At 37.6% G+C, this 22,523-nt stretch overlaps 1 protein-coding gene across 6 annotated transcripts in view; it reads left to right on the forward strand.

Moving 5' to 3' along the window:
• Window positions 1–6: 6 nt before the first annotated feature.
• The window catches only part of CAPRIN2 (caprin family member 2), a 45,458-nt gene continuing 22,941 nt past the window's right edge, over window positions 7–22,523 (forward strand). For 5 of the 6 annotated variants that reach the window (XM_011934091.1, XM_011934092.1, XM_011934094.1 and 2 more), the window contains exons 1-5: window positions 94–1,262; window positions 3,480–3,542; window positions 13,486–13,572; window positions 19,355–19,593; window positions 20,810–20,892. In XM_011934091.1, the coding sequence (XP_011789481.1) occupies window positions 1,011–1,262; window positions 3,480–3,542; window positions 13,486–13,572; window positions 19,355–19,593; window positions 20,810–20,892 (724 nt within the window). In that variant the 5' untranslated portion in view covers window positions 94–1,010. Of the gene's footprint in view, window positions 33–93; window positions 1,263–3,479; window positions 3,543–13,485; window positions 13,573–19,354; window positions 19,594–20,809; window positions 20,893–22,523 lie in introns of those variants that run through there. The other variant, XM_011934093.1, reaches the window with a different exon arrangement.

Raw genomic sequence — 22,523 nt, forward strand, 5'->3', positions numbered from 1 at the left:
CCGTGGGCCGTGGCCGGTGCGTTTTCCTCCAGGTCAGCCTGTCCTGGGGCCTTGCAGAAGCGGTTTCTGCGTCCTGGGGGCGTCTGTGGGAAGGGTGGGGGTTGGTGCCGGCAGGGCTCTCCGTGGCCGCTCGGGAGAGGTGCTCTTCGCGCAGGCTCGCCCGGAGACTTGAGGGGGTGCTCGCTGGCGTGTATGGGGCCTGTTCTGTCCTTGCTTTGGGGATGCTCCTAAGGGGGGAGAAAGGGATACCGCGGGTGCTTGGAGGTCGAGGGAGGGATACCTAAGTGCGCAAAGGCCACTCTTTAGAGCAGGGGAAGGGCTCGCTAGAACAAGCTTTAACTGGTTGGGTGTAAGCAGTTTTGGGCTAGTCTAAACCAAACCGAGAATCAACGCGGAGTTCCTGCAGGTTGAGAGAGTACCTGGCTGTGAATGTCCAGTAGTGATGGATTGCCTTGTAGGCCCCAGAGCAATTGGGAAAGTTAGCATTCTTGTTCAAGAAGCTGCTGGGTCACTTAGAGCTATGAGAGAATGTTGTGAGTTTGGGATTTTCTTTCAAACGTTCAGGATTGAGGTTAGGGCTGGTGGTGAGGATCATGTAAAGAGGTTTGAGTGGCTGCCTTAGGTCCCGGTGTGGGAAGCTTATTCTTTTGGTGTCATCACGTGTCCATGGGAATTATTTAGAACGTGGTCTGCCCTCATGAGAGGAAAGGAGCTGTGAAGCCATTGCAGTTCTTCCTCCCTATGTGGAAAATCGAATTTCTGGAAACATCCTCTATGTTGGAGATTTTGCCTACGTAAAGGCTATCCTTATTGGCTAGCGGCACTAATTACTTTAAAAGTAGGATGGAAGTACAGTATCTGAAGCATCACTGGGTTTTGAGCTCACTTCTGTGGAAAAGAATTTAAGGGAGTGGTCTAGACTTTCCAGGGAAGTTATTGCCTGGCTGTGTCCCTCTAGTCCTAATTTTATACTTAACTTTCCCCCACCTCCTTCAGCCTCATCTGTTTCAATGGTGCAACTCTCTCCATCCCCTTTTGGTTACCAGTCACCTTCAGGCCATTCAGAGGAGGAAAGAGAGGGGAATATGAAGTCAGCCAAGCCCCAAGTGAACCACAGTCAGCATGGGGAAAGCCAGCGGGCCTTGAGCCCCCTGCAGTCTACTCTGAGTTCTGCTGCATCTCCTTCCCAAGCATATGAGACCTATATTGAAAATGGACTCATATGCCTTAAACACAAAATTAGAAACATCGAGAAAAAGAAGGTAACTTTTTTTTCTTCCAGTTCTGTATGTGCATGATCTTAAAAGATTAAGGAGCTGACATTTTTCTTTCAGAGCTCGTAGGTGTTCTTTACTAAAAATTTAACTAACCTTAGGTTTAGCTGCTTTAAACAAGCAGGCTACATGTTGGAAGTATTAAACATTTTCTGTTTCATTTGTCAAAACAACTGAATAAAAATATTCTTCATAGTAAAATTATTATGCATGCTGCTGTTGAAATACTTTAAGAGCTAGCTATTTTAGGTCAGATTAATTCCTTATGTAGTATTAATGTTTCTTTTCATAGATGTGTTAATAGCTGATTTTTTAGCTTGTTTTCCTTGTGACTTTCTGCAGCAGTTGATATTGCAGTATTACTGCTGCAGTCATTGGAAGGTTTAACCGTGGTAGAACTAGAAAATGTTTTACCACTTACTTTTGTGTTGTTAGGTGAGGATTTAAGATTGCTGGGTGAAAGTGTTGTAGTCAGCCTTGTAAAGAGACCCAGGAGTTAAGTCTAGCTACAGAAAATGCTATTGTAAAGATCTAAATCCTTCCTCATTTCCTGAGTCATGTACCCTGTGAAACAGACTGCACGTTGCTTTGCTGTATTATGATTCTCTTCTGCTTTTGGACAGGTGAGGTTGAGTAACTGTCTGGACCTATGGGCTCTTAAATACTTTTGTGCCAAGACCTAGTGAAACCTTAAAGTTGCTTTTAATGGAGGGATGTGAAGAGACTCTTAAGCGTCTGGTTGACTCTATTTCTTTTCTTTTTTCCTTTTCTTTTTTAAACTAAGAAAGTAGTAAAAAGGGCAAGTTGCTAGTAACTTCTCTGTGGCTCTCACCATTTGTCTTTTTAATGCATGCAGTTGATCACAAGTGTGATAAGGTGAGTGCCAGGTCAGCACAGATTCCCCATCAATATGATAAATGGTCAAAGCAGGATCTATTGACAGAGCCTCCCTCAGATGGAGGACCTACATATATGTATATGTATGCTCTCTAGCTTACCTATAGTAGCTCTTTAATTTTGAATACCTATCTGATAGTACCAGTACTTCTTTCAACCTTCTGGGAAAGATTTTTGCCACTAAAACCAATACAGGAGGAGCCTAAAAAGTGCTTTTAGAATACCATAGTGGGGCCGGTCCTGGTAGGGGATCACACCTGTAATCCCTGCGCTTAGGAGGCCAAGGCAGGTGGATCACCTGAGGTCAGGAGTTCGAGACCAACCTGGCCAACATGATGAAACCCCGTCTCTACTAAAAATACAAAAAAAATTAGCCAGGCGTGGTGGGGGTGCCTGTAATCCCACCTACTCAGGAGGCTGAGGCAGGAGAATCGCTTGAACCTGGTAGGTGAAGGTTGCAGTGTGCCAAGATCGCGACACTGCACTCCAGCCTGGGCAACAGAGTGAGATTCCATCTCAAAAAAAAAAAAAATACCATAGTGGGTTTATGTCATTATTATGGGGCCAATAAATGCAATTTATCTTTCATAATTTCCTTAAGTATCAAATATAATATGAAAAATAGCTTCAGGATGAGCCTACTTTAATGATAGAAAAGAATTCTTTTATGTTTCTGTACTTCCAATAGGAGTTTCCTTTTAGGAAAATGCCACATAATTCAACAGGTAACTGAACTAACAGTTTAAGAATAAGATTAGAGTAGGGCTTCTCAACCTCTACACCACTGACGTTTGTACTGGATAATTCCTTGTTGTAAAGGACTGTTCTGTGCATTTTAAGATGCCTAGCAGCATCTCTGGCCTCTAACCACAGGATACCAGTAGCACTCTTCACCTCCCTTCCCTCTCCCAAGTTGTGATAACCAAAAATATCCCCAGACATTGCCAGGTATCTTTGGGGGACAAAATTGTCCCTTGTTGAGAAACTACTGTGTTGGTGACATATGATTTACTAGGTAAGTCCCCATGGGATAAGTAGTCTAGTTTGTTATTAATAGAGTCATTAGGAGAAATTAGTTTTATTACTGCTTAACTTTTGTAATTCCAGATTCATGTGATTCTGTGTATTTTTTCTCCCCTGACTGGAACTCATCTACAGTTGCTGCGTGCCTTATAGTAAAATGGTAGTCTTGCAGATTGATAGCTTGCTTCAAGGACTTTGTTTCCCTAGAGACAAAGTCTGGCATTTAGTTTATTTGCTTCTGAATTTTGTATCAGACTATAGTAGATACAAGTTTCTCTTTTGTAGCTCAAACTGGAAGATTATAAGGATCGCCTGAAAAGTGGAGAGCAACTTAATCCAGACCAGTTGGTAAGTGGCTTATGATCTTTTAGTAAGACTTGCTGGTTTTCTTTTCTTAATAAAACTCTACATGGATTTAGTGAGACTAGAGTTTTTATAACAGTTAAAATCCACAGTTTGTTCAAAACTGTTTCAGAAGCCTTTGTTGTTTGTGCCTGTTAGATCTCAGATACGACTTTTTTTTTCTGTTGACTAGAAGACAGTATGCATCGGGGTGTAGATTGTTAAACAGGAGTGAAATTGTAGACTGTCACTAAGAGTTAACATACAGATTTAAATTAAACTTACGTGCCAGAGTGGACTGAAGGAGAAGAGAAGGGCATACTCTTTCAGCTCTTCACTGGTGTATTCTAAACCTGACATCTTTGTGCTCCAAAATGTGAAAGAATATTTACTGTAGCTTACCTTAGTTTTCTCTAGCTGCCTCACCTTAATTCCTTTCATGGTCTCTTCCTACTTTTCTATCCTGGATTTTCGTGTCCCCTCTCAGGAGGCATGTTATCTGATAGATATCTGGCCTTTAAAAAAAAAAACTTACTATAAACATTAGGCTACTTGCATTTTTTCCATTGGTTAACTTGTCAGTGATATACCTGGTAATTGCAAATTTTATGTAATTTGTGAAGGAGAGTTTGCAATGTGGAAAGGAAACAGTGCTTTGTGGATGTTTGCCATTTTGACTTGATCATGTCTCCTGGCTAAGAAGGGACACATTTATTTGAAGATTATTTGATCTTGTTTGTGGGTCTTCTGTCTTTATGCCTTTCAACTAAAATTTTTGGCTATACATCATAGATACTGGCATTCAAGGACTTTTCCCATTCCATAGTGACTCCTCTTCACTGACCCAGAATTTTTGTGATGTAGTAAGTTATAATTTTGCTGAGACACATATTCGAATTGTGTGAGCTCTGTGAATGGTGTGCTCACTTAGCTGGGGAGAGGACCTAGCTGGACATGCAGCATTTCAGTGTGGCTTTGTTTTGAAGTCATGGTGTGTTCAGTAACTCTTAAAGTGATAAAACTTTTTTTTGTGTGTGTAAATATTCTTCAATAAAGTGTCCTGTTAGAATTGTGTTCTTTATTTTTGAGAAACATCGGGGAGAGGGGGTTGGAGATTGATCATTCCCATGGTAGCTCTCTAAGAAATGTTAAGGACATGCTATATTAATTGCTCCAGCCAGGCAAACTTCATTCTTAATATTTCATTACTGTCTTTATAGCCACATGTTGCTTCTATAATAAATGTATGAACTTTGTTATCTGGAGTCATATGCTGACAACTGCCCAATTTATATTGCCAACAGATCAGTCCTCTGAACTCAGTATTTCTGTGTCCATTTGCCTATCTGACACTTTGTAATTTTTCCCTGTTCCCCAAAATCTGCTTCTCCTCTAATCTTAGCTGTGTGAGTTGATGGCTTGATCAACAAGAAGGAGTTGCCAAAAATCTTGGAGAATTTATCTCCTTTTTCCTCATAGCTCACGTCCAGCTCATCAGCAAGTCTGCTCACTTCTCCCTTTAAGGTAAATCAGGAAACTGACCATTTCTGCCATCTTCATCCAGGCTGTATAATCTTTCATCTGCAGTACTTATTATAGTAGTAATTACTTCTTCCTCGCAGGTTTTTCTATTTCTGCCCTCTCCAAGTCTGTTCAACGTAGTAAATTCAGTGATCGTCTTCTGATGCAAGTCATGATGGTTATTCCTCTGCTCAGAAGTCCCCATTTGTTCACATCTGGTGGTAAAATGTCCTTACTGTGTCTACAAAGCACTACAGAATATCCTTCCTATTTCCTTTGACATTTTGACTCCATTTCCTGCTCTTCTTTCCCTCGCTAGCTCCAGTTTACCTACCCTAGCCTCCTTGCTGCCCCTCACTAGCTCCAGTCTACCTACCCTAGCCTCCTTGCTGCCCCTCAGACATCCCAGGCACACTTCTGCAGGGCTTTTTGCACATGATCTTCCTACTACTTGGGATGCTCTTTCTCCAGATGTTTCAATGGCTCAATTCCCAACCTCCTCCATCTTTTTATTTGAAGGTACCCACAGTGAGATCTGCTCTCACCCCACTACCACTTCCCCATTCACACTTCTTAGCTCCTTTCCTTGCTTAATTTTTCTTAATAGAAGTTAGCACTTCTCTGACAAGCTATGAAGTTTTATTTTGTTTCTTTCCTACCCTTACAATGTAAGTTCCATGAAAGTAAGGATTTTGTCTGTTAGTTGCTGTATTCCTAGTGCATAGAATATAGCATGTAGTAGGTATATAAAATATTTATTACATGTAGATTTACTAAGTATAAAATGAATGTTAGGTCTTTAGATGTAACTAAGCACGTAGTTGGTGCTACTTTTGAGAAATCACACCTCATACATGCAATATATAAGGTGGAAAATTTAGAAAATGCAGGTAAGTCAGAAGGAAAAAAATAGAATCTTCAGAGAACTGTTACCAGTATAGGCATACCTCAGAGATATTGTGGGTTCTGTTTCAGACCACCATGATAAAGTGAAGATTGCAAAAAGCAGGTCACACAAATTTTTTGGTTTCCCAGTGCATGTAAAAGTTATGTTTGTCCTATACTGTAGTCTCTTCAGTGTGCAGTAGTACTGTGTCAAAAAGAAGGTACACACCTTGATTAAAAATTATTGCTAAAAAATGCTAATAATCGTCTGAGCCTTCAGTGAGTTGTAATCTTTTTGCTGGTTGACGAGGGTGTTACCTCAGTGTTGATTACTGATATAGATCAGGGTGGTGGTTGCTGAAGCTTGGAGTGGCTGTGGCAGTTTCTTAAAATAAGACAACAGTAAAATTAGCCACGTTGATGGACTCTTTCTTTCATGAAAGATGTCTCTGTAGTATGTGATGCTGTTAGATAGGATTTTACCCACAGTAGGACTTTTTTCAGAATTGGAGTCAGTCTTTCGAACCCTGCTGCTGCTGCTTTATCAACTATAAGTTTATGTAAAATTCTAAAGGTTTTGTTGTCATTTCAACAATGTTCATGATATCTTTACCAGTAGAGTCTATCTCAAGAAATCTCTTTCTTTGCTCATTCATAAGAAGCAACTCCTCATCTATTAAAAGTTTATCCTGAGATTGCAGCAATTAGTCAAATCTTCAGGCTCTACTTCTAGTTCTCTTGCTGTTTTCACCACATGTGCAGTAACTTCCTCTGCTGAAGTTCTGAACCCCCTCAGAGTCATGTATGAGTGTTAGAGTCAGCTTTTTCCAGACTCCTGTTCATGTTGATATTTTGACATCCTCCCATGAACCACAAATGTTCTTAATGACATCTAGAATGTGGGGAATCTTTTCCAGAAACTTTTCAATTTATTTTGCCCAGATCTATTAGATGAATCACTATCTATGGCAGCTATAGCCTTCTCAAAATGTATTTCTTTCCTTTTTTTTTTTCTGATAAGGAGTTTTGCTCTTGTTGCCCAGGCTGGAGTACAATGGCGCGATCTCGGCTCACTGCAGCCTCTGCCTCCCAGGTTCAAGCAATTCTCCTGCCTCAGCCTCCTGAGTAACTAGGATTACAGGCATGCGCCACCATGCCCAGCTAATTTTGTGTTTTTAGTAAAGACGGGGTTTCTCCATGTTGGTCAGGCTGGTCTCGAAATCCCGACCTCAGGTGATCTGCCTGCCTCGGCCTCCCAAAGTGCTGGGATTACAGGCATGAGCCACCGCACCCGGACCAATGTATTTCTTAAGACATGAAAGTCAAAATTACTCGTTGATCCATGGGCCGTGGAATGTATGTTATGTTATCAGACATGAAAACAACATGATTCCTTTGTATATTTCCATCACAGCTCTTGGGTGACAAGGTGCATTGTCAATGAGCAGTAATATTTTGAAAGAAATCTTTTTTTTCTGAATGATAGGTCTCAACAGTGGGCTTAAAATATTCAGTCAGCAGTGCTGTTAGAAGGTGTGCTATCATCCAGGCTTTGTTATTTTGTTTGTAAAGCACAGAGTAGATTTTGCATAATTCTTAAGGGTCCTAGGATTTTCAGAATTGTAAATGAGTATTGGCCTTAACTTAAAGTCATCAGCTGCATTAGACCCTAGCAAGAGAGTCAGCATGTCTTTTGAAGCTTTGAAGCCAGGCATTGACTTCTTATCTCTAGTTATGGAAGTCCTAGATGGCACCTTCTTCCAATAGAAGACTCTTGCATCTACATTAAAACTCTGTTGTTTAGTGTAGTGAGCTTCATCAATTATTTTAGCTAGATTTTCTGGCTAACTTGATGCAGCTTCTACATTAGCACTTGTTGCTTCATCTTGTTCTTTTATGTGATGGAGATGGCTTCTTTCCTTAAACCTCATGAACCAGCTTCTGCTAGCTCCCAATTTTTCTTCTGCAGCTTCCTCACTCTCTCAGCCTTCACCGAATAAAAGGGAGTTAGGGTCTTGTTCTCGACTAGGTTTTTACTTAAGGGAATACCACTCAAATCTTGTGCACATCAGCAATAGCATTTGTTTGCTTATTATTCATGCATTCACTGGAGTGGCACTTTCACCCCACCCAAGCTCAACCTCTTCCACTGTAAACATCTCTCATCAGAGAAATACATTTTTTACTTTCTATGAATCTACATCGATGCATTATCATCATCACCCAAAGTTCATAGTTTAGAGTTTACATTAGGATTCACTCTTGATGCTGTACATTCTGTGGTTTTTGTTGGTATGTGTTTGTTTTTAAGAGACAGGATCTCTCTCATCAGACTGGAGTGCAATGGCACAATCTCATAGCTCATTGCAGCCTTGAACTCTTGGGCTCAAGCGACCCTCTTAGCCTCCTGCGTAGCTGGGATTACAGGCGTTGAGTCACAGCACCCAGCTCTATGGGTTTTGTTAAATGCAAATGGATCCACCATTGTAATGCCATACAGAATAGTTTCACTGCCCTAAAAATTCTCTGTGCTCCCATCTCCTCACTCACCAATTCTTTCATTGTTGTTTTAATACTGTGGCAGTGTTTCTAGTATACATGGTCTTTAAAGTTTGGTTGGATTATTGTGTGAAACTGTCTGTGCCTAGTTCTCTTTGAGGAGGGAGCTCTGAAAATATTCTCTATTTTTTCTTTTGGAAATTGATTTTGTTTAGATTTCTTTTGGCATCAGTTTTTAAAAACTTCTCATTGAAAATCACCTGTTTTATTTAGTTTTAAAAATTCATTTCCATAGATTAGGGCCAAGTAGTTTTTAATAAAAGTGTAACACAGCCTGTTTCTGTTGTAATTTTCTAGTTTTGTGTGGTTTTATTTCCTCAGTTTACTCTTATATTGTCTAGGGGTATATTCCTCCCCCCCACCCAAAGTCAGCTTTGGACTTTATTCCACTTTTTAAAAATTTTTCTGCTTTTTTGTTTTTTGGTTATTTGCTTTTCAAATTGTGAAAATTTTCTAAAATTTCTTGAAGACTGAATTTTCCTTCAAGCACTGGTTCAGTTGTATTTGATTTGATATTGTATTTTCAGTATTATTTGTGATGTTTTATAACTTTAGTTTGATTTGCTTTTTTAACTCAAGTACTTATATAATGTAAATAAAACTTGTAATGTTCTATATGGCTCTTGCAGGCTCTTTGAAGTAGTAACTCTTAAGGGATCTGTCAAGGCTAAGCTACATAAGGTTTATGTTAAATTGGTAACATAGGTTTCTCTTTTCAAATAATAGAAAGAATGTCTAATGAAGTTGTTTTTGGAGTCACTTTAACTTGTAATAATTTAATGTAACTTTATAATTTGAATGATTTAAATTGTTACATTTATAACTTTAGTATGTTTGGTTCAGATCTGGATTTGAAATGGGGAGCTGAGATTCAAGTGAATTCTCAAGCAATAGGCAAGGGGAACTTGATGTCTTTGGTTCTGCTGAAGTTTTTGTTGTTAAAGAATTAGAATTTGGTATCCTTTTTTTTGCTGCTGAACTGTGATCCTGTGTTATATTTAGTACATCTGTAGTAAACTCATAAAAAATATAGAATCTTCCCTCTTTTGTAATTCCATTGCTATTGGCCTAGTCAAGGCAAGCCATGTAAACTTTACGTACGCTTCCTAGTTAATATCCTTGTCTTGAGATCCTACCTTCAATTCACCAGTCCTATTGTTTGTGGTGTGCTTTTTTTGAAACAGCTCTCACTATATGATTTCTTTCAAAAGTTTTAAATTGTTCAGAATCTTGAGCATATCTGATGCTCTCTAAGATCATCTGAACTATCTTTTATTCATTCAACAAGATATATTAAGTATCTACTCTAGGAGGTGCTGTACTTAATATTAGGGTTATAATACCTAGGGGACAAATATGATCATTACCACATGTAGTCTATAATGTAATGGGGAAGAGAGTGGGGAATAAGCAAATACAGATATGATGGATGTTAAGAAGGTGAAGTACAGGATGAAAAGACATTGTACTGCAGGATCCATCCTAGTCTAGAGAGTTAAGGCCAGCTGCCCTAAGAAAGGAAGAACTTTAGTTAAGACCTAAAATATGAATGAGATTTAGCCAGTGAAAGGGGGTAGGGAGGAAGAAGAATAACAGAAGGCTAGGCAGATGCTTGCATGTGTAAAGGCTCTGAGAAGGAACAGATTTTTGGTTTTTTACAAAGAGCCTTTTTCAGAAACTGTAAAGAAGGTCATGTGGATGGGTGATGAAGCTGGAGGGGGTAGGTCTTTGTGCACCATTTGAAAATTACTTTTTCCCAGAGACATCAGAAATGGTACAGATACATTTAAGCAGGGAACAACTACAGATTTTTAGTTAAAAAAATCACTTTGATTGAAGTGTGAAGTATGGTTTGGAGATGGTGTATGGATGTAAGGAAATTAGAAAAGAGTTGCCTGTAGTCTAGGTGAATGATTATGGGAGCCCTACTAAGGCAGTGGCAGAGGGACTTGAATCAAGTACCTGGATTTGAGAGGTAAAATCAGCATGGCTTGGTAACTGGATGGTAGGAGTAGAGGGTAGAGCTGAGAGTGGTTTCAGGTTTCTTGCTTGAACAATGGATGGATGGTAAAATCATTTATTAAACGAGGGACCACTGGGGCAGAAGGAGGTTTTGGGAGGATGGAGTAGGATGAAGAGCTCAATTTTGTACTGTTGGTTTTAATGTGCCTGGTAGACATCAGTGTCTGGTACCAGGTGTTTAGGTAAATGGGTCTGGAGCATGGAGAAGTTTAGCCGATAGAAATATCACCTGTATGACCACTACTTGAAATCATTAAAGGAGATGAGACTGTCTTGGGTGAGAGTATGGAAAGCAGAGTAGTGAAGCCTAGGACAGAATCCTGAGGAACTCTGACATTTAATGTTTGGACAATAATGGCTAAAAATGCGGTGTACTTATTAGGATCAGGCATCATTCTGAGTGTTTTATACATATGCAATCATTTAGATTGTGCAGCATCTTTGTGAGGTAGATTCTATTACTCCTATTTTACAGGTGCTAAAAACAGGTGAGAGAAGCTAATGGAAAAATTGCTAGTAAATAACCAGCTGGAAAAATGGAAGTTTAGTGTTAGGAGAAACAAGAAATGTCTGTAGAGCAGGAGTGTGCCTTCTTGTTGAAGGCTGCTGCTAAGTCAACCAAAATGAGAGCTATAAAAGATCCATAGCTTTAAAGGATGACATCGACAATTGCTAACTTCAGCTAAAACAGTTCTGGTGGAAATGGAATCCAGGTTGATGAGGTCTGAAGAACTGGAGACTGAAAACACGTTTGAATTTGTGTAATGCTGGAGGGAAGTAGTTGTCACAGAAGAATTAATTTTTCTTGTTTAGATTGGGGATGACATGAACTTGTAAAATGCTGACTTAAGCATCAATAGAGACGGAGCAGCTCTCTGTTAGAAGACCTTAAAGAGGGAATCCTAAAGGAAAGTTTTGTATGGAGGCAGAGTTCAGTAGGATCCAGGGCACAGGTAGAAGTGGGGGTGGCAAGGGGATACCTTCTTCACTTAGTAAAGAAAGGAAAAATGAAAGGATAGGTCTACATTAGATGATGGAAAGTTGTAGTTCCCAGCTGATGCTGCTTTTTTTGAGTCAAAGTTAATACCACTTGGGAGTAGATATGGAGGAGTATTTCTTTATAGTTTTACATCCCTCTGAGGACTGCATATCCTGGTAATGTTATCTGCTCATTCTAATTTCTGTAGCAGGAAGACTTCTATACCTTTTTATTATAAAATATATGGTGGAAACAATGTATTCCATGTAAGTTATAACACATAATAAAGCAAGCACCAGAACCCAACTCTCAACTCAAATAGTATGTTTCTAACAGTGTTGAGGCTCCTTTCTAGTGTGGTACTTTCTGTTTCCTGTAACCATGACCCTGAAGTTTTCCCTTGCTTTTAAGAGCTTTTTTTTTTTTTTTTTGAGTTGCTTTTTTTGTACGTTATAGTAAGTGGTATCATGCTATATGTTCTGCAGTTTGCTTTTTTTACTCATTATATTTAGTGTTTTTATATCAATACAAGTGCCTGTATTTTATTTGGTTCTCTCTACTTAATTTTAGTCTGTAAATAGATGGATGCTTGAGGTTTTTTTTTTTTTTTTTTTGTCGCTATGAAGAATTTTACTTTGAGGAATATTTTAGGTGTTACTGAGAATCAGGGGTAAGATTTTTTTTTCAAGGTATATCATTAGGCTGTAGGACATGCTTATGATTAACTTAATAGGTGAAAATACTGAACTGTTTTCCAAAATTATTGTACCAATTTATACTAATACTGGTATTACATAGGAGTTCGTATTCTGTAGTTTTATAAAGACTTAATATTAGTCTATTTTTTCAACATTATTGAGATATAATGTACTTCACACAAAGTAAACCCATTCTAAGCATACATTTGTTTCTAGTAAATTTGTAGAGTTATCGAGCTTGTTAGCACAGTCTCATTGTAGAGTATTCCTATCATCCCCTCAAGGTTCTCTTTTGTGCTCTGATTTACCTTCTAGCTTTATAAATTTGTCTTTTCTGAACATTTCACATAAAATAGTCTTCTGCATCTTGCTTCTTTTACTTAGCATAATATTTTTGAGGTTTATCCATGTTATATAGCATATACCAGTATTTCATTTTTTTCTGTTGCTGACTAGTATTCCATTGTATGCGTGTACCACATTTTGTTTATCCACTTACCAGTTGCTGGATATTTGGATTGTTTTCATTTTGGGATATTATACTGCTGTATACATTTATATACAAGTCTTTATGTGGACATGTTTTCAGTTCTTTTGGGTAGATACCTTGGAGTGTAATACTTTACTCTTTTAATTATAATATGTATCTGGTTGTGCAGGTTCTTCACCTTGTTCTGTTTCAGATCGGTCCTTTCTCTTTCCATATAGATTTGAGTTAAAGTCCCATGAAATGCCCCTCCTCTTTTCTGTCAGTATTGTTCATCTGGGAAATCTTTAAAAAAATTTTTGCTCCTTTAAATTTCCTGTAGGACATTGCATATTGTTTGTTATAATATTTAGTTTTGTCTGTTATAGGTAATTATTCTAAGTCTTTCCACCAAATTATAAATGTCTTGAAGTTGGTTGTTCATCTGTTTGATACTCACCATGCTATTTGTGTAATATGTTTGAGTAGTGAATGAATATTAACAGAGAAATCCTATTGGCTCAGTGCTGTTAAAACCAACGGGCCTTTCTGATCTTAGACTTTATAGGGGTAAAATTGGGACTCATATTTCTAATATAAAAATTAAATTTCTGGCATTAGAATTGAATTTTTAAATGCAACTTAATATAACTTGTATTAATACTCTTTCTCCTTTTTCTTTAGGCAAGTACTTTTTTTGTGTATGTATAGTAAATAGTGATAAGGTCTTAAATCTCTTCTGTGTTTAAGAAACACTTATTTTCACATATTTATACTTAAACAGTCACAAAATTAATATTTTCTTTTCCTATTTGGTAGGAAGCAGTAGAGAAATATGAAGAAGTGCTACATAATTTGGAATTTGCCAAGGAGCTTCAGAAAACCTTTTCTGGGTTGAGCCTGGATGTGAGTGTGTTTTCTTTGCTTTTCCTGAAACCAGTTTTAACCATTGATCTTGGAGAAAATGTCAAGTGTGTCAGTGTCTTAATAATGGTGTTTGGTTATTCTTCATCTAATTTCTGCTGATATTGGGATGGAGGGTTGAGGATAACTGTTGGAGAACTAGTTTTTTTTCAGATTTCTGTAGTCTCAAGGGAGAACACAAATGGCATCTGAATATGAGACATTGTGAATAAAGCATTAGTTATCTAATGTATGTTATTTAATTATAGAATTATAGAAATCATTGAGAAAGGGAATCAAACTTTTGACAAGGTATATTTATTAAAGATATTTTAGAATATAGGCTTGTAAATTTATATAAGATAGGCTTCTTTCACATTATTTAACATACGAGACACCAGAGTTGGTAGTCTTGAAAGCATGAAAATTATTAATGGGAAAATTAATGACTCACATTAAATAAGAGTTAAATCTGGCCCTGCTACTTGTTAGGTTCTGTATGTTGGCAGTTCAAACTTTTATCTCTGACAAATTTAATCAGTAATATGAAGTCTTAAACACTTCTCAATGAAGTATTCTTTACTTTTTCAAATCTTAGCATTAGAAGGTCCTTTAAAGGTCATGTTCCAACAATTGCAGAAATCTTTAAATAAATTCATTCCTGGAGTGGAGAGCATGCCTCATAAGATAATCTCTTCTCTTTTTTTGGATATTTTCATTTAAAAAAATTATATATATTTTTTATTGTATTTTAGAGATAAGGTCTTGCCCTCTCACCCAGCCTGGATGCAGTGGTGTGATCATAGTTCACTGCAGGCTTATAATCCTGTACTGAAGGATCTTCCTGCCTTGGCCTCCCAAAATGCTGGGATTACAGGTGTGAGCAATCGCCCTGGCCTATTTTTCTTTATAGTGAACTAAAATTCTCTTCTCCATTCCTCTGGAATCAAAAAAATTATTTTAGGCTGGAGACATTTACCATCTTAATTCTTGGCTAAGAAGGATTACAAATATAGTTAGAAGTATACTTTTATGATGTTTAAAATTTTCTGTCTTCTGTCTTTACTCAGAGTTTTCAGGTCTGTATTTTTCTAATGTATTCTTTTCTTTTTAGATTAAAAATGTTTAAACGATGCCTACCTTGTACCAGGCACCTATGCGGTTCCAGTTGATTTTTACAATAGTCTGGGAAGTTGCTATAAATAGTCCCATTTTACAGATCAGGAATCTTTTTTTTTTTTTTTGAGACGGAGTCTCGTCCTGTTGCCCAGGCTGGAGTGCAATGGAACAATCTCAGCTCACTGCAACCTCTGCCTTCCGGGTTCACATGATTCTTCTGCCTCAGTCTCCCAAGTAGCTGGGATTACATGCACGACTTATTCTTCTTTTTAAGAAAACTTTTATTTTAAGTTTAGGGGTATATGTGCAGGTTTGTTATAAAGGTGAACTCATGTCATGGGGATTTGTTGTTTAGATTATTTTGTCACCCAGGTACTAAGCCTTGTACCTAATAGTTATTTTTTCTAATCCTATCCCGCCTTTTACCTTCACCCTCAAGTGGCTCCAGTGTGTGTTGTTCCCCTATATGTGTCCATGTGTTCTCATTATTTAGCCCCCACTTATACATGAGAACATGTGGTATTTGGTTTCTATTCCTGTGTTAGTTTGCGAAGGATAATAGCCTCCAACTCCATCCATGTTCCCGCAAAGGACATGATCTTGTTCTTTTTTTATGACTGCATGGTATTCCATGGTGTATATGTACCATGTTTTCTTTATCTAGTCTATCATTGATGGGCATTTAGATTGATTCCATGTCTTTGCTATTGTGAATAGTGCTGTAATGAACATACACGTGTATGGTAGAATGATTTATATTCCTTTGGATGTATACCCAGTAATGGGATTGTTGGGTCAAATGGTGGTTCTGGTTTTAGCTCTTTGAGGAATTGCCACACTGCTTTCCACAATGGTTGAACTAGTTTACACTCTTCTCAATAGTCTGTAAGCATTCCCTTTTCTCTGCAGCCTTGCCAGCATCTGTCATTTTTAAATTTTTTAACAATAGCCATTCTGACTGGTGTGAGATGGCATCTCATTGTGGTTTTCATTTGCATTTTTCTAATGATCAGTGATGTTGAGCTTTTTTTATATGCTTTTTGGCCACATATATGTCTCCTTTTGAAAAGTGTCTATTCGTGTCCTTTGCCCATTTTTTAATATTTATTTTTCTTGTAAATTTATTTAACTTCCTTATAGATACTGGATATTAGATGTTTGTCAGATGCATAGATTGCAGAAGTTTTCTCCCGTTCTGTAGATTGTCTGTTTACTCTGTTCATGGTTTCTTTTGTTGTATAGAAGCTCTTAAGTTTAATTAGATCTAACTTGTCAGTTTTTGCTTTTGTTGTGATTATTTTTGGCATATTTGTTACGAAATCTTTGCCAGTTCCTATATTCAGAGTAGTATTTCCTAGGTTATCTTACAGAGTTTTTCTAGTTTCAGGTTTTACATTTAGGTAAAAGGAACTTATTCAAAGTCATATGGCCAGTAAGTGGTAGAGCCAAGATATGGCCCTAGGTACTTTTTCTGTATACCATGAAGATAGTGTCTTATCTGTGTGTGTGTGTGTGTTTTTTTCTGCTGTAGTCTAGAGGTAGCTCCCAACTCACCAAATTTTGTTAATATCCATGGAATTATTTTTACTTGCCTGTGTTTGAGATTTACTTTCATTTTAGGTGACATAAGAAAGTACTTTGGAGGTTGCCTTACTGAATCAAGACCCTAAAAGGTGCTTGGCAGTACTTTTGAGGTTTTTTTTTTTTCTTGGTAATTTTTGGGCTCCTCTTTTAAGTTTTTCTTTTGTCAGACATGTTCTATGATAGCCAGTTTTGCAGTTTGTGGAATGTTTTCTTTTTTCCCTTCAAAATAAAGTTGGAAGTCCTTCTTTTCGACCTTGTCACATTCTGCTTTGTCCTCATGAGTTTTGTCCCCTGGTAGGGATTCATCATTCTGAGTCTCGATTAAGAAAACCAATTTTATTGGCCAGGGGCAGTGGCTCACGCCTGTAATCCCAGCACTTTGAGAGGCTGAGGCAGGAGGATCACGAAGTCAGGAGATCCAGACCATCCTGGCTAACATGGTGAAACCCTGACTCCACTAAAAATACAAAAAATTAGCCAGGCGTGGTGGTGGGCGCCTGTAGTCCCAGCTACTCGGGAGGCTGAGGCAGAGTGGCATGAACCCAGGAGGCAGAGCTTGCAGTGAGCTGAGATCGCGCCACTGCACTCCAGCCTGGGTGACAGAGCGAGACTCCATCTCAAAAAAAAAAAAAACACATAGAAAACCAACTTACCAATTTTATCATTCAGTACTACTGATTAAGAGTGGTTTACTTCTTCTGTTTTCCTTTCCAAACTGGTCCGCAACTGGAAAAAGAGAACAATGTAACTTACCTTTCTAATTTTCATCTAAAGAAGGAGAAATTGGCTCTTGTCCATGGCTTTTCATGACACCTGATCATGATCTGGCAGTCTTTCTTGTTACTTGATTTTATTCAACAAAAATTTGAGGCCCTGATATGTGTCAGACTCTGTGCTGAGCACTAGTGAATATTGGTGAACAGTAGATGTAGTCCCTGTCATCGTGGATGCAGATAAATAAAAAATAGCCAGGGATGGTGGCTTACGTCTGTAACCCTAGCCCTTTGGGAGGAGGATTGCTTGAGTTCAGGAGTTCGAGACCAGCCTGGGCAACATAGGGATACGTCATCTCTGTAAAAATAAAAAATAAAAAAACAATTAGCCAGGTATGGTGACATGTACCTGTAGTTCCAGCTATTCAGGAGGCTGAGGTGGGAGGATCACTTGAGCACAAGAGGTCGAAGCTGCAGTGAACCTTGGTTGTGCCACTGTACCCCAGGCTGGATGGCATAATGACACTCTGTCTCAAAAACAAACAAAAAACCCAAAAATACTTTGATAGGGGACGTTCAAGGTGGCATGAGCCCATACGACCACCCAGTCCTACCTTGGGAGACTGGCCAAAGATAAATCTGAGATAATCATGTGGTATAATTGTCTGAAGATGCCCTGCGAATCAGTTGATTTTGCCTATACCATGATGAAACTCTGTCCAAGAGAATCCCAGTGTCTTGGAGAGCTAGGAGTGCCACCTCCATCCTCTTTTCTTCTCTCAAGCAGGATCAGAGAATCCTATAGGTTTGGTAAGTGTTATTGATGCAGTCTATACTGAGGTCTTGGAAAAAGCCTTACTGAGCCTTTCCCATCTGAGAAAATGTGCTTGCTCATGCAACCTTCAACCCCAGTCTATTTCTCATTCTCAAAATTTTATCTTCAATTACTATCTTTCTGCCCCTAGCAGTAGCACAAATCAAAAGTTGCTTCTACATCCCCTAGGAAGGGATTAATTATGCCACAGTGAATCTTTTTCATGAGATTCCCCCCCCAGTTTTAATCTGGTAGGATTTATGAACATCTCTTTTATATAATTTAAAATATTGATGCTATATCAAAGTACTTTGACCTGTCTATAGAAAAAAATCTTAGTGGTTTTTTTTTTTTGTATTTTAATCTTCATACCTTGCGAAATATCCAATATGATGGAAACGTTACAATCAGAAAAACTATGGAGGGAAAAGACCTTTTAGGTTACTTAATGGAAAGAGATAGTACTTTTTAGTTAAATGGCAAGTCCTTTCTGGGACCCGTGAATATTATGTCAGACTTCAAGGTGTTATAGTTCTAAGCTTTAGAGTAGATCTAGGGCTGCTCAATCTATATACACACATTGTTGGAGGGGAAACTTTTTTTTTTTTTTTTTGGTGGGGGATAGGATCTCACTTTGTTGCCCAGGCTGGAATGTAGTGGCACCGTCACCACTCACTGCAGCCTTGACCTCCTGGGCTCAAGCTATCTGTCTACCACAGCCTCCTGAGTAGCTGAGACTACAGACATACACCACCATGCCCAGATAATTTTTGTATTTTTTGTAGAGATGGGGTTTTGCCATGTTGCCCAGGCTGGTCTTGAATTCCTGGGGTCAAGTGATTCACCCTCCTCGGCCTCCCAAAGGGCTAGGATTACAGGTGTGTACCATTGTGCCTGGCCTGAGGGAAAACTTAAGCTCCATTTATTTTCTATATCTGTTTTGTCAGCTAAATATTGGAGGATATAGCTCGGTCCAGACTGACAGCACAAATTATTATTTAAAAAATTTTTAATTTTACTTCTTAAACAAAATAGCATGTTTGCTGTGGCTGAGTTTTGGCATTACACTTGGAAGACATTTTATGTCCGTTAGCTTTTCAGTTCCTTATGCTTTAGCCAGTCGTCTTTGGTTGATTGAAAATTGGCCTTTTTAGTTCAAATATATTTTCCCTTGGAATATGAAATGAAAATAAAAATCCTAAAAGGTCCAAAAAGGACTGATATACATAACACGAAAGAGTAAAATGTTGAAATGAATATGGATGTCAGTGATTGGTACTTCACTGCTCATCATAGTGATATTAGCAGTAACTAGACATATCCTGGATTTGAGAGTCAGATATTTGACCCCCTTGGCTCCGGTTACCTGAGACAAACCAGTTTATTACTCAGTGACTTCTTTAGCTCAAAAAGGAGACAGACTAAACTGATAGTTTGACAGTCATGAGATTTATCATCTAATCTCAGCTATTTGGGTTTAGACTTTGTAGAACACGTATTTCTAATATGGGATGGTAGAGAATTGTTACCCTTAATTAGCCGTTTGTTTTAACAGCTACTAAAAGCGCAGAAGAAGGCCCAGAGAAGGGAGCACATGCTAAAACTTGAGGCTGAGAAGAAAAAGCTTCGAACTATACTTCAAGTTCAGTATGTATTGCAGAACTTGACACAGGAACACGTACAAAAAGACTTTAAAGGGGGTTTGAATGGTGCAGTGTATTTGCCTTCAAAAGAACTTGACTACCTCATTAAGTTTTCAAAACTGACCTGCCCTGAAAGAAATGAAAGTCTGAGGTAAGCTAATGAAAAGATTTTCCTGAAATGAAGCGCTTGACACTTTAGCTTTTTAGCAGTGTGTGTGTGTGCGTGTGTTAGAGAGGGGGAGAGAGAAATTAAGAAAGTATTAATTTGATTCAATATGGAAACTTTGGCTGGCCCAGACTCTGACAGGGTTGACAGATTGTCTGAAAGGAAAGTGAATTTGAATGGTCTCATTAACATGCTTCTTTATTGTAATACTGATTTTTAAAAAAATGATGTCTGAGCATCAAATTTTAATCCTGTACAAGTATATTATATTATCTATTTCTAAAACTTTTAAAATAATTTTTTCAGAGTTGCCTTCTTACTTCTGCTATACTTAAGTAGAGGTAAATAATATTTAACATGGCCAGTATCATTAAACTTTCAAAGTAAGAATTATTTGGTGTTCTTCTTATGCTGTGAATAACTAGTGAGAAATAACATTTGATAGTTTAAAATACAAAGCCTGCAAATTGGGGCTGTCTGATTTTTTTCCCTCACAGTGATCCACTGCTCTTTTTGTTTTGATGGAGTAAATCAGCTAGGGGACAGATGCTTTGCTCTTACTTTGTTAGATGCAGGCTATTCCAGCTTTGTATTTGTTAGCCATACTAAAGTAGAGTCAGATTTCAACAGTTACTAGAAGTCAGTCTCTGATCAGAGAGAAACCTAATAGAACTCTTAATTGCCTATGTATAGCCATATATTTTTAAATTCTCATGCTGATAGTCTACTCCATCATCATCATCTATACATTACTTTCTTTGCTTTTGTGGGTTCAGGGAATGTAGCTTCACTTTAATATATGAAATGTAAGCAAAACATAATTTGTTAAAGAAGCTGCTTTCTTTAAAGTCAAATGCAGCTCTTAATATTTCTATTTCAGTGTTCTTTTATCTAGGGCATATGCCTGAACTAATGATACTGCATTGGCAGTTTTAAACTCTTTTTGGTCTATTCTTTAATAGTTTTATTTGGTAAAATCCATATTTTAGTTGTTTTAAGGAAAAATTCTTACATTTGAAATCCTCAAGCAGGCATTTAGTCACCGTGTATACATTTCAATTTTTTTATTTCCAAAGTGCAAAAAGACAAAATTAACATTTGAATGTCTTGTCTGTTAATGGGTTATATTGCATAAATTGTGCTGCTCCATATATATGTACTTCTAAAGCCACTTTGTTCTGCTGCTGCTTTTCCTTGTCAGTGTTGAAGACCAGATGGAGCAGTCATCCTTGTACTTTTGGGACCTTTTGGAAGGTAGTGAGAAAGCAGTGGTAGGAACGACATGTGAGTTTTCTCTACTCTGGACTTATGCAGTAAATACTAAACTTTATGTCTAGAAGTTTAGTATGATATTGAGGGTCTAAACTGTGTCAGTCCATCAGAACTTACATGTCTGACAATAGTATATTCATTGGGAGAATGATCCCTTTGTTTAGTCCTGTTAAAAGCAGCTATTGTATAACCCTAGTCACTAAAATGATATTCAGGGAGAGTTTTGAAGTGGCAAGTCAATATGATTGGGAAATAGAGCTAAGTGCTGGCTTCAACACTAGCTTGATCATTTTGGGGTTCAGTTTTCTATTCTGTGCGGTAGTACCTGTTCTATTTAAGAATCTTAAGTTCACACAGTGTTAATAATCGAGGCTTATCTACTAGATCAGCCTAAGAATATATGAATGGTTTTATAGTCTATTGAAACATTGTTGCCTGTTGATCCGGAAGTGGTCTGTGGAAAGAGAGTTCTTTTGGCTTGCTAAATAGACTTTGGCCAAATGACCAAATACAAATGACTGGACATGAAGTACATAGCTTTGTGTACTAGCTTAGAGTAATGAAAACTTACTAGAAGGTAGTAAATATTTTTGTTACCAGTGATTGCTTCGTTGAAAAAAAAAAAAATCCAAGTATCTATAACTATCTTAAGATTTCTAAGTTCATTCAAGCTTAAATAAAAATTAAAAGTTTATTTCTTGTTTAGAATGCAAAATGAGTTTAGAAAATAGTTTGGCAATATTTTAATAAAATGAAACATACACTTATAACACGAAGCAATTGGTCTTCTAGTACCTAAGATAAATGAAGACGTGTTCATGTAAGTACTTTGTACATGAATGTTCATATTAGCTTTATTCAGCTGATAAATCGATAAACTGTATACCCATACGGTGGAATCTACTCACCAATAAAAAAGGGACAGAACTATTGATACATGTAACAACATAGATGAATCTCAAAATAATTATGCTGAGTGAAAGAAGCCAGACATAAAATGAGTATATATTGTATGATTTCACTTATATGAAATTCTAGAAAAGACATAATGGAATGATAGCGGGTTATTGGTTTTCAGGGGGTCAGGGGAGGAGATTAATTGCAAAAGGGGTAGTAAGGAACTTTTTGGGTTGATGAAAATCCTCCGTATCATGATTCTGGTGGTAAGACAACTAAATATCTGTTAAAACTGTACAGTTAAGATAGGAGAATTTTGACTGTAAATTATAACTGAAAGCTGATTTTTTTTTAAAGATAAAATCTGTGTCATAGTACTCCTATGAAAGGAATAATATACTCAAATGAAGTACGGAAACTGCTTAGTTTGGGATTATGTTTTTAACGGATATTCAAATAAAATGACTTCAGACCTATTTGTAGTGTAGTGACTTCAGCATCATTTTAAGGTTTTTCTTGATCCTCAAATGGTCAGGTGGTAGGAATGACAAACAGCATAACTTGAGTAAAATCTTCATGACGGAATTTTGTAGTTTAAAAATACTTCAGAGTTTGTACAAGATAGGGTTTTCTAAAATAGATTAATAATACTAGTAATCTAATAGAGATTGTCCAATATAGGACTTTCTAACCCAACCTAATAGATTTTGAGGAACTTTCACTTCTCTAAAGCCTTAATTACTTGG

Source organism: Colobus angolensis, unplaced genomic scaffold (assembly GCF_000951035.1).
Source record: "Colobus angolensis palliatus isolate OR3802 unplaced genomic scaffold, Cang.pa_1.0 Scaffold131, whole genome shotgun sequence".
Classification (NCBI taxonomy): Eukaryota; Metazoa; Chordata; class Mammalia; order Primates; family Cercopithecidae; genus Colobus; species Colobus angolensis.